The 12,517-nt window shown below is 38.5% G+C and overlaps 1 protein-coding gene across 2 annotated transcripts in view; it reads right to left on the reverse strand.

Annotated features, from left to right (window-relative positions):
* Soat1 (sterol O-acyltransferase 1) overlaps positions 1-12,517 on the reverse strand; it is a 51,044-nt gene that overhangs the window by 1,301 nt on the left and 37,226 nt on the right. For both annotated transcript variants that reach the window (XM_042674579.1, XM_042674578.1), the window contains exons 6-15: positions 12,324-12,431; positions 10,990-11,272; positions 10,027-10,105; positions 9,470-9,551; positions 8,856-8,901; positions 6,835-6,964; positions 5,963-6,060; positions 4,001-4,099; positions 1,770-1,905; positions 929-1,074 (exon numbers count right to left, since the gene is read on the reverse strand). In XM_042674579.1, coding sequence (XP_042530513.1) covers positions 929-1,074; positions 1,770-1,905; positions 4,001-4,099; positions 5,963-6,060; positions 6,835-6,964; positions 8,856-8,901; positions 9,470-9,551; positions 10,027-10,105; positions 10,990-11,272; positions 12,324-12,431 — 1,207 coding nt within the window. The remainder of the gene's footprint in view (positions 1-928; positions 1,075-1,769; positions 1,906-4,000; positions 4,100-5,962; positions 6,061-6,834; positions 6,965-8,855; positions 8,902-9,469; positions 9,552-10,026; positions 10,106-10,989; positions 11,273-12,323; positions 12,432-12,517) is intronic.

The raw sequence follows: 12,517 nt of genomic DNA on the forward strand, positions 1-12,517 counted from the left end.
TGCATCTTCTTTTACATCTTAATAAAGAACTGTATTGTTTTTAGCCTAAATTCTAAGCACTGGTACATTAAGGATGATAAAATATACACAAATATATACAAATAACTATCATCCAAGGTGGCATATTACTGAATTGTTTGAAGAAAGAGATGAAGTATTATGGGAACAGTAATCTGAAAGTTTCAGGGAGGATCCCAACTGGTTTTGGTGGAAGAATAAAGTCTAACATGTGAGGCCTGAGTATAAAGACCTGTATGCCTATGCATAGTGTCTAAAGTGAGGGGCGGTCAGTTCAAATGCACAAAGAGAACTCACTTCCAGGAGGAGGGAGAACTAAAGAAGATGTATTGAAAGAAAGCATGAGGAGAGGATCTGACTGATTCAATTATAGACCTCTTCAGTTACAGGTACTTGGATAAAATGCCAGGTTTATATGGCACAATGACATCTTACCCTTCATTCTTCCCTCTCCCCCTAAAATTTTGAAGTTGTCCTAAAACACAAAGCATTAGAGATGTACCTGAACATAATCATTTTTAAAAAGGGGGGAAAGCAAAAATAAGAAACACAGGAAACGGACTCCTAGGCTTATTGGTATTAACTGCCATTTTTTATAATTGTTTATTTTAAGAAGAATACACACTTGTATAATATGGGCATATATTCTATTGGAAAAACTGAAGAATTCCTGTAAGAGGATAGAGAAACAACAGACAAGTAAAAAAAAAGAAAGAAAGAAAACTAAGAACTAAAAAAGTTCAATGTAAAGAAAATTAAAGAAGTAAGAAATTGCAAGGATGAGATTAGATGATGATCTAATGCTTTTACACCAAACTTCCCTCTTTTCAAAAATGCATACTCTCCACTTGTACCCCTTTCCCAATCACTAGACATAGCTACTCGAACTCCAGTTCAACTGGTGACTCACATTTTTCAGAGGACAGTGCTGACGTGCATACCATTCTTGGGAATAAAAGCACAGAACGACTCCATGGCCCAAGAAAAGAGAGGTCCACATCATAATGTTCCAAATCGGCCTTTTCCGACCATCATTGACGATGAAGTTGAAAGCCACTGAAGTTAAGAGAGAAAAAGTATATAGTCATCAAAGAATAGACCATCAGGAGATGATAGGCCATATATACTTGTTCAATCAAGCGAGCATTATATACCTGCTTTATTCTGATCAAAAGTCCTATAATTATTCAGATCAAGTGAAAATATAGTTGATGGAATTACTCATATCCTAATTTGTCCCTCTCCACCCACACCAAAAATGTTTTCTGTGCATGTTTAAGGGTATTTGTGAATGGACGAGTTGTACACAGGTTTATCATCTACAACTCTTCATGCATTTCTCCATGTCAAAGTGTAAACACCTTGAGACGAGCTGTATATAATTATTTAAAGTCAGTATTTTGACCATTTTGAAATGGTATTACTATCTACTATTTCTACATTGATTTTCTTTCTGTCTAGTTTTCTCTTTGTTTTGTCAGTTGTGAGGCTTAACCTCAGGGCCTAGGTGCTGTACCTGAGCCTCTCTGTGCTCAAGGCTAGCACTCTACCAGTGAAACCACAGCGCTACTTCTGTTTTTTGAGTAGTTAATTAGAAGTGAGGCTCACTGGGATTTTTCTGTAGGGACTGGCTTCCAACCATGATCCTCAGATCTCAGCTTCCTGAGTAGCTAGGATTACAGATATGAGCCACTGGCACCCAACTTTTCTTTTAATTAATACTGAGTACCCACAATGTGCCATATACTTACTTCCAAAAGACATGAAGAGCACAAAGAGCACGGGATAGAAATAGCTCAAGCAAACAGCCAGGGCATACTCATGCACTACAGCTGACATAGCGAAGACCGCTAACATGGCCGCAGATTTGAATCTCTTTGTGAAAAACTACGATGAAAAGAAAATATTAAGTAATTTAAAATTTGTAGGGGGATTGGGAGGAAGAAACTAGGAGAAAATGAGGGAGGGGGTGACACTGTTCAAAAAGAAATGTACTTATTACCTGACTTACGTAACTGTAACCACTCTGTACATCACCTTTACAATAAAGTTTAAAAAAAAAAAAAGTACTAAGCATGTCCTCTTGTAAGACATAATTACCGCATGCTAAAGGCACCTATTTAATTATATTTTTACTTGACTTTCCTAGTTCTTGTATTAATCTAAATCAAAATAATTACAAAAAGAAAAAAAAAACAGCCAAAAATCATGCTTGATGTATGTATGGCTCAGTGGCAGAGTGTCTGCCTACTAAGTGTGAAGTCCTAAGCTCCAACCTTAGTACCATACACACACAATTACAAAAATTAATCCTAGGCACATAAACACCTTTTTATTCAAATAAGGCAATTTCCAAGAAGTATTCAAAAGTCTGGGCATAGTTGTAAAAATATCAATTATCTTTATTTACTTTGGGACAGGATCTTGCTGTATTGCCCTCGTTGGCATATTCGTGATCTTCTTACCTCTGTCTCCTAAGTAGCTAGAATTACAGGCATCTGCTACTTCCATTAATTTTTAAATTAATAGAATTTATATTTGTGAGCTACTCTGATGCAAAAAGTTTTAATGTATTCAAAAAACACTACTTGAAGTGGAGTTGTGCTTCAAAGTGGCAGAATCAGCCTGGAGTGAAAAAGCTAATGAACAGCAACCAGGCTCCGAGTTCAAGTCCCAGTACCAACACAAAAAGAAAAACCAAAAAATGATAGTGTCCACACTTCAGACAAAAAATACAATACAATTTCCATTGTTAGTTAGTGATACTGTTCAATAAATAGGGCTTATCTGGGCTGGGAAGTTGGCTCAGTGGTAGAGCGCTTGCCTTGCATGCCTGAGGCCCTGGGTTCGATTCCTCAGCACCACATAAGCAAAAAGAAAAAAGCCAGAAGTGGCGCTGTGGCTCACGTGGTAGGGTACTAGCCTTGAGCTGAAGAGCTGAGGGACAGTGCTCAGGCTCAGAGTTCAGGCCCCACGACCAGACCAAAAAAAATAATAATAATAATAAATAGGGCTTCCTCTACAAAACCAAGATTTAGCAAGGCTAAGAGTTTCCCCTCTATATGGGAAACTGCACTTACAAATGAGAGAACTAAAACTTACAAGGTGCTGTCACTTAGCCAAATTTCCCCTTAACAATAGAATCCAACCCAGAGTATTAAAATTACTTTTCATCAGACTAAACTAGAGTCAAAGAGCTAGTGGGAAATTATTTATTAGCAATGAGATTCAAAAGAAAGGGTCTGTTCAATTGGGTGGGTCACTTCAACACTTTCAAAGACCTCCAAGAATTCTTATTTTATTGTTTGGTTTTTTTTTAACTGTATTTTTTTTGTCTTTTCTTTTTTGGTACTGGGGATCGAACCCAGGAAGTTGCGCTTGCTAAGCAAGCGCTTTGCCACTGAGCTACATCCCAGCCCTTTTTTTTTAAACTGTATTTTTTTTGTCTTTTCTTTTTGGTAGAATTCTTATTTTATAATTGGGTAGAATAATATTCAGGTAAAATACATGGCATTAAATTTAGCACTGGGCATAAGTACTATTCAAAACATAAAGATTCTGTTCTTTGTAGTGGTGCTAGGTTTTTTTTTTTCCTAATAGTAAATTATTTTTATTTACTTGCAAAGCTATTAATCATAGGGAGAAAGATATTTCAAGAGTTGACAGCAAGCCAGGCACCGGTGGCTCACTCTTATAATCCTAGCTATTTAGGAGGCGGAGATCTGAGGATGGCAGTTTGAAGATAGCCTGGGTGGTACTGGATTTGAATTCAGACCCTACAATTGATGGAAAGGCATTCTATCGCTTGAGCCACACCTCCAGTCCAAGAGTTCTTAGATATAAAAATGTTTTAGAGAAACTATCCACCTTTTTTCATGTGCAAGTAAGTGATCTTCTTCCATCTTGCACTACACTATAGTAACACTTTGTGGAAAAGAATCTGATTTCTCAAATAGTATCAAATAAATATCTTGCTACTTACCCACAGAAGGTCCTTGTATGCATAGTAGTACAGCCAGTCATGGACCACCACATTCCAGGTCCTATAGTAGTTGGAGTATGATGTGGAGTTCCACCAATCCTGAGGGAAAAGTATAACTATAAAATTGCACACACACACAGTCAAAGCAAAGTGCCTGAATATTGCTTAAGAACATAATACATGGAGGGGAGGGCAGGGATGGTAAGGGGAAACAAAGGAGGAGGCAACAATGCTTGATAAGAAATGTACTCATTACCTTGCTCATGTAATTGTAACCCTTCTGTATGGTACTTTCACAATAAAAAATTTATTAATATTAAAAAAACAGAACACAAGATAAAAAGAACATAATACATGATATAAAACCAAGACTATAATAAATTGTTAACGCATATATCCATGTCAGAAAAGCCTTAAAAGACATTTCCGTTATTAATGTTCAATATATTATTCTAATAGTATATGTATGTATATGTTTATACATACACATACCCCTAGGTTCATTGTCTCACTATCAAACAAATTATGATGGAAAATACAGAAACATATAGAATCACTTAATACAAAGATCACTTGAATAGCAATCAGTAAACCCACTTCCTACCCTATTAAAAAATAATGAAAGAATTGTAGGTTTCAAGACTGAACACTAACACTAATACACTGTTTGGCAGTTTCACAATTGGCTAAATCTAATTGCATAGAAGTGAGATAGTGGCTTCCTCCATCCTTTTGTATTTCTTGCTCCCAATTTTAAGATCAGACAGCTCAAAATTTGTATTCCATGCTATTTCTTTAAAGAGAATGGCAGACTTGAGTACTGCCAAAACAACAAAACCTAAGGATCTTAGGCAGCATTATGGAATGTTCTGAACCACTCTGGTTCTAGTCAAGAACTTAAGTACAACTTCAGAAGAATATTGTTTTGTTGTTGTGGTTTGGAGACAGGGTCTCACTATGTAGCTCAAGCTGGACTCAAACTTATGACCCACTAGCATCTGCCTCTTAAGTGCAGGCCCATTTTAGAAGTATAATAAGCTGGGAAGGTGGCTCAGTGGTAGAGCGCTTGCCTTGCATGCATGAGGCCCTAGGTTTGATTCCTCAGCACCACATAAGCAAAAAGAAAAAAAAAAGCCGGAAGTGGCACTGTGGCTCAGGGGTAGAGCACTAGCCTTGAGCTGAAGAGCTGAGGGAAAGCGCCTAGGTCCAGAGTTCAGGCCCCACGACCAGACCCAAAAAAAAAAAAAAAAAAGAAGTATAATAATATAGCCAGATGCCAGTGGCTCATGCCTATAATCCTAGCTATTCAGAATGAGATTTGAGGATGACAGCTCAAAGCAGCCCAAGCAGAAAAGTCCGTTAGACTCTTATCTCCAATATACTATTTGTAAAAGGCAGGAAGTGGTGCTGTGGCTCAAGTGATAGAGCGCTAGCCTTAAGTACAAAGAAGCTTAGGGACAGCACTCAGGTTCTGAGTTCAAGCCTCAGGAACCCCCACCAAAAAATAAAAAGTATAATAATACAACGATAAGCAAAATTAGTACCTTTCAAAATTAAGAAGGGAAAAGTTATTTCCCTCAGAAGTTGCTCAACAGTCTTAAAGGGAATAATATGCAGAGGACACTTTTACACAACTAGACTGCCAATTTCAAATAAACACTCAAGAAAGTCTCACCAAGACCTTGGGATGAATGTGTTCCCACCATATCACCCATAAATATATCCTCACAATATTCAGTAGAAACTATGTGCCACATTAAAGAGATAGGAGACAAGATCATGTTAATTATATCTGTCAGAATTTCAGACATGTTGGTAAACCTTGTGGAAAATTATTTCACAATATTTGTGTCAAAAAAACCCTGGTAATAATAGCCAACAATGCAAAAAAAAAAAAAAACCCATTAACAATGACTAAAGAAATAAAATATAAAAAGAAATATAAAACCAAGTATATATCACCTTATAAAACATCCTGTCACCAAAGCGTAACATCTCAGCAAAGGCATTGAGCCAGCAGTGCAAAAAGGCAAAGAAAGTAAGGAACAGTATCAGCACACCTAAAAACAAGATTAACAAAATGAAGAGTCTTTCCAAAGTGCTCATATACCAAACCATTAAGCATCAGTAAAAACCTAAACTGTTATTGTAGATAACCCATTCCAAAGATACAGTATAAGTTTATTTTAATTTAAAAAAGCAGTAACTCCCAAGTTGGTTTAATAGACAACAGATGACTCAGTCTGTTTTTAAGAAATGCCTTGATATTCAGGTTAATTTGGAACCCAAGGCTTTTTAAAACCTGGCCCCCATATCTTCCCTCTAAATCAATGGAGATTTTGCTCCCTCTCCCTCTATAAGACATTTGGCAAATCTGGAGATGTGTTTATGTGTGCGATGTGTGTGATCGGGGGGGGGGGGGGGGGGGGGGAGGGCTCTGTGTGTGTGTGTGTGTGTGTGTGTGTGTGTGTGTGTGTGTGTGTGTGTGTGTGTCCTGGTGCTTGAACTCAGGCCTGGACGCTGGCTGAGTTTCTTTGCTTAAGACTAGAGCTCTAACTCTTGAGTCACAGCATCACTTTTGTCTTTTTGGGTACTTAATTGGAAATAGAGTCTCACAAATTTTCTTTCCCAGGCTGGCTCTGAACTGTGATCCTTAGAGCTCAGTTTCCTAAGTAGCTACAATTACTGACATTAGCTACCAGTGCCCAGCTAGAGTCATTTTTGATTGTTACAATGGGAAAGAGATTTACATATATATGAGTATAAATATATACATATTTATTTTCCTTCAGAGCATAGGAAGAATCAGATTAGCAATGCCCATGTTACCTTACCTGGCAAGATGGAGTTAAACACACACAGGACCAGAACACGAGCGCTGAAGGGCTCCTGTTTGATGTTCCGGAACAAAGGGGCACAGAGCCTTTCAAAGATGTAGTACACATAAAATAGGCAACCAAAGACCTAGATATAACAAAGATGATAATGATGATCGTTTAATACAGAAAAATGGACTGAGACACAAAAGAAAGTACATGTATAATCCTTAAATTACTTTTTACAAATATGTTCCTTTGCCTTCAGAAAATGACCTTTACAGTCCAACAGTGATATTCACTAGACAATACGTTGAAATGAACTAGACATCTTGTGGGCGGGGATGGAAAGGAAAAACTGGGAGAGCGCAAAGGAAGGGGTGATACTGTCCAAAAAGAAATGTACTCATTACCTGTCTCATGAAATGGTAACCCCTCTGCATATCTATACCTTTATAATAACAATAAAAAATACTTGATTTTTTAAAAAAGGCCTTTTTAGGGGGGTGGGGCTTAAGGCCTCATTATATAGCTCTTGAACTTAAAATGCTCAGCTGGTTTAGTGGTTGTTTGATAGAACTACAGTTTGAATTTAAGGTTGCACACTTGCTAAGCAGGTGCTCTACTGCTAAACCATGTTTATAGATAGCCCTTTTTGCTCACTGTCCAGACTTGCAAGAACTTCAGTCCCCCTATTTCACTTCCTACTGTGGCTAGAATAACAAGCGTGCCCCACTGCACGCAGCTATCAGTTGAGATGGGGTCTTATGAACTGTTTGCAGCATAAGCTAGCCTGGAACCGTGATCCTCCTAGTAGCTAGGATTATAGGATTGAACCACCCAGGCATGGATCTGCCTCAGTCTCTACAGTGCTGGGATCATGAGTAGTATCGTGCCCAGCAACCAAATGAAATTTTTAAAAGACCACCTAAAAAGCCTGTTTCTTCCTCTATTACATGAAGCCTATAATAACTTATTTTATGAAATAGAATTTTACTGAAAAAGAATTTAAAATGAAATACTTTAGGATTTGTAATTCTGATAAAGGGGGTGGGGGAAGAGTCAGGAAGTGTCAGACCACAAATATACACACATATGCCTCTCATCAAAGAAAATAGGAGCAGAAATTAATGCTGAAGCTTAGGAAAAGAACCAAACAGGTGCAGGTACCTTACACCTATAGTGCGTGCTACTTACAAGGCTGAGACCTGGAAAGTCAAAGTTCAAGTTAGTCTGAACACAAAACTCTACAAGACTCTATCTGCATCTAACCAGCAAAATTCAGGATTGAATGTGTGGTTCAAGTGGATGAGTGCTATCCTTGAGTGGCAAAACCAAGCTAGAGTGTAATGTCCTGAGCTCAAGCCCCAGTACTGGCAGGCGTACGCATGTGTCTGCGCACACATACACAGAATCTCTGTCAATAAAATAACATTTTCCTTATTGAAGAATGTTATTTTGAGGTTAACAAACAAATACTAGCTACCTAGTAGACTGCGATCTGAGTATCACAGTTCAAAGCCAGACTAGGAAAAAGGTTCATGAGACTGTTATCCCCAATTAGCCACCCAAAAATCAGAAAAGTGGAGCTGTGGCTCCAGTAATAGAGTGCTAACCTTAAGCAAAAAGAAGCTCAGGATTCAAGCCCCAGGAATGGCACCAAAAAAATGAATAAATAGGGGCTGGGAAGGTGGCTCAGTAGTAGCGTGCTTGCCTTGCACGCATGAGGCTCTGGGTTTGATTCCTCAGCACCACATTAGCAGAAAAAAACAGGAAGTGGTGCTGTGGCTCAAGTGGTAGAGCCCTAGCCTTGAGCTGAAGAGCTAAGGGACACCACCCAGGCCCAGAGTTCAAGCCCCATGACCAACAACAACAACAACAAAAAACAATAAATAAATCATCATACACTATACTGGGAAGTTTTGGTCTCAACATATTTTTTAACTCCCAGTGACATAAATTTACCAACATTTTAAATAGATTAAATAGGAATCCCATTTCCCATGAATAAGCACTCATTAAGAGGTAAAAATTTTTACCTGTGTGAATTGCATAACAACATAACGCCATCTTACAGTGGGAGTTCTAAAAAAAAAAAAAAAAAAAAGAAACAAGTTTTCTAAAGTTAATTGAATTATAAAAATAAAAACCTGTATTTTTTTCCACACAAAACATCACTTATAGGCTGAGAGTGTAGCTCAGTGGTAGATCAGTCATGTCCTAAATTTGATCCCAAACACCAAGGTCTTAAAAAAACAAAACAATAGCTGGGCGCTGGTGGCTCACACCTGTAATCCTAGCTACTCAGGAGGCTGAGATCTGAAGATCGCGGTTCAAAGCCAGCCCGGGCAGGAGAGACTTGTGAGACTCCTATCTCCAATAAACCACCAGAAAACTACAAGTGCCACTATGGTTCAAGGGGAGAGCGCTAGCCTTAGGCTGAAGAGCTGAGGGACAGTGTGCAGGCCCAGAGTTCAAGCCCCATAACCAACCAAAAAGAAAAAAAAAAGATTTGAAGCTTGAAGTTTCCCATGCCAGAGAGAAATTGAGAGTACATTTTATTTTTTCTGTAGCCTACACTAACCAGTCCTCACACACACACACTTGTACCAGGGCTCTGGCATTACACACAGTCCTATCTAGGTGCTGTTACCTGGGATAGCTGTCACGGTAGATGAGGGTGGGCGCAAACAAGAAATACAAGTACTGGTTGACTGTGGGTATTGGAACTGTACCTACAAAGAAAACCTACATTAGATAAGAGGCACTTTGATTTCTTGCTGCACACTACAAGGGTAAAATACAGAAGCACAGATCAGGAAAGAAGGCATGATCTTCTTGCTGTTTCTTCTTTATCTCATAAATGACTTCTTATTCTTGCATTAACTGATATTATCAATCTGAGTCATCTGTAACTGAAGGAACTTCTGGAGCTTGAACCACAATTTGCAAAGAGTAAGCAAGCATAGCTATAATGAGTCTATTGACATTCCATGAATGCTAAGCTATAAAAGAGCCTAAAAATCATTTTTTTAACTTAAGGACAAAAAAGGGATAACCAGAAAACAGTAAAATGGTCTTCCAAATCAATATGGATCCCATATACTTAAATTCAGGCATAATCTATACAGAATATAATCCTTCATCTCAGTAAACACCAAAAGCCAAACTTCCCTATCACTAATCCTTCAGTGTAATGGGGACACATACTTGACTTTTCTTTGGCTGCATTTAGTACTCGTGGTACATTCTCTCTGACAAATGAGTGGGCCTTCATTACCATTCGAATCTACAAAAGGAAGGAAAACAAAAGATTTTCTGTCATTGACTTGTCTCCTATAAGCAACTCCAGAACAGCAACAGACTATGCTCAAACCACTTTTTACTTTTTCATATAACAACCAAGCTTACTTGATGGAATAGAGAAAATTTATAATAATAACTTCGAAAGAAGTACATGTAATTATTCAAATTATTTTGCATTTGACCACATGATTACAGGCATATTATAAATCAAGAAATTAGTGTTCATGGGGTCTGGGAAGTTGGCTCAGTGGTAGAGTGCTTGCCTCACATGCACGAGGCCCTGGGTTCGATTCCTTGGCACCATATAGCAGAAAAAAGCCGGAAGTGGCGCTGTGGCTCAAGTGGTAGAGTGCTAGCCTTGAGCTGAAGAGCTGAGGGACAGCACCCAAGCCCAGAGTTCAGGCCCCACAACTGGCCAAAAAAAAAAAAAGGCCTCCTGAAATCCTTCTATCAGTCAGAATTTCAAGCCATCAATTTAAGTAAAAAAATTCTGAAGATGGAAATAGCTACATGATAATGATTAACCCTTCAAAAGTGGAATTCTTAATTATAAAAATATTTTATAATCAAATCACTTCTATGAAGTATCAGAAAAAAATTAATTTATCCAGAATAGTTTAACAGAATTTACTTCTATGTCTAACACCAGAGGAACAATGACACTACAAAGAATTCTAAAAGATGAATGATCTAGAGTAACACCTTAATTTTGCAGATCATGGCCCAAAAAAGCCATATGAATAAATGAAAATTATCACAAAAATCTATCTAAGTTAATAAAGCTAAAAATAATGATGTCAGTTAATCTATCACTATTGTTATTTTAACTAACAAACTGCTGTGTTGGGTTAGCATTCCAAACCTTACCTGCTCAAGTATAACAATGAACCGGGAAGCTGGTGGCAATGAATATGTTAATGTGATATATGTTGGTCCAAAACCTATAATCCCCAGCTGGAAGACTATGAAAAACAAGCCATGGATAAAAGTACTGATGAACCGATGAGAACTCTTGCTGTAGCCTTTGGCCCAATGTTGAAAGAGGAAATAGGGAATTGAAAGTGTGGAGAGGAACATGAGGCACCATGTCCAAATTACAGTAGAAAATTTGCCAAAGGCATAAGACATGAGGTTGAACTCAGGCACCAACCTGGGAAGAGATGGCACAAGAACAGAGAAGTGAGTGGAAGGAGCATGCGTTGAATTCAAAACTTCCACATCCCTAGTTTTCAAACCTGGGAGGCTGTAACATTAATACACTGAGGTCATGGATATAATACTTGTTGTGCTAGATAATGACCTTACTTCTAAACTTTGGCTTTCCTCTGTAATCCTAGCTACCCAGGAAGCTGAGACCTGGAAGATTATGGTTCAAAGCCAACCATGTCTATGAAACTCCATGTCTAGTTAACCAACAAAAAGCAAGGCTGGAGGTATGACTCAAGTGTTAGAGTATCAGCCATGATCAAGAAAGCCTCAGAAGAGTACACTGAATTTAAGCACGCCCTGGTAAGGGTAGCTTAATGAAATGTCTTTCTCTTTAATTACATTTTTTAGGAGAGAGGAATATCATTCTCAAATCAGATGCTTAGGGATTTTTTTTTTTTTAAGCCAATGTAAGCAGGAAGCTGGTGGCTCATACCTGTAATCCTAGCTACTCAGACCTGAGGATCTGAGGCTGAGATCTGAGGATCACAGTTCCAAGCTAGACAGGGCAGGAAAGTCTGTGAGACTCTTATCTCCAAATTAACCATCCCCAAACCAGATGTGGAACTGTGGCTCAAAGTGGTAGAACATTAGCCTTGAGCCAAAAAAGCTAAGGGACAAGCCCCGTGCTGGTAGCTCATGCCTGTAATCCTAGCTACTCAGGAGGCTGAGATCTGAGGATCTTGGTTCAAAGCCAGCCCGGGCAGGAAAATCTGTGAGGCTCTTATCTTCAATAAACCACTCAAAAAGCTGGAAGTGGTGCTGTGGCTCAAGTAGTAGAGAGCTAGTCTTGAGCGGAAGAGCTGAGGGACAGCGCTCAGGCCAAGAGTTCAAGTCCCATGGCCGACCAAAAAAAAAAAGCTAAGGGACAGTGCCCAGGCCCTGAGTTCAAGCCCCAGGACAGACCAAAAAAAAGCAAATGTAACAAAACTATCTACCAAAATCCCCAATTTTCTATGCTATCATCTACCCAACCACCCATTTTGTTGTCTTACCTTCCTTCATCAATGTAATCTACTACAGAAGTACTGAGGATAAAGATGAGGAGGAGGGCAATAAACATGTGATAAATTGTTCTGATATGGTCCACTTCAAACAGTTCACTGAAATGTAGGTTAAACAGAACAAATTAATAATCATTGTATATTTGATTGTGAAGTATGACATGCTAAAGGATCTGCTTTAAAGC

Source organism: Dipodomys spectabilis, unplaced genomic scaffold (assembly GCF_019054845.1).
Source record: "Dipodomys spectabilis isolate Male_0828 unplaced genomic scaffold, ASM1905484v1 ptg000019l, whole genome shotgun sequence".
In the NCBI taxonomy this organism is placed as follows: domain Eukaryota; kingdom Metazoa; phylum Chordata; class Mammalia; order Rodentia; family Heteromyidae; genus Dipodomys; species Dipodomys spectabilis.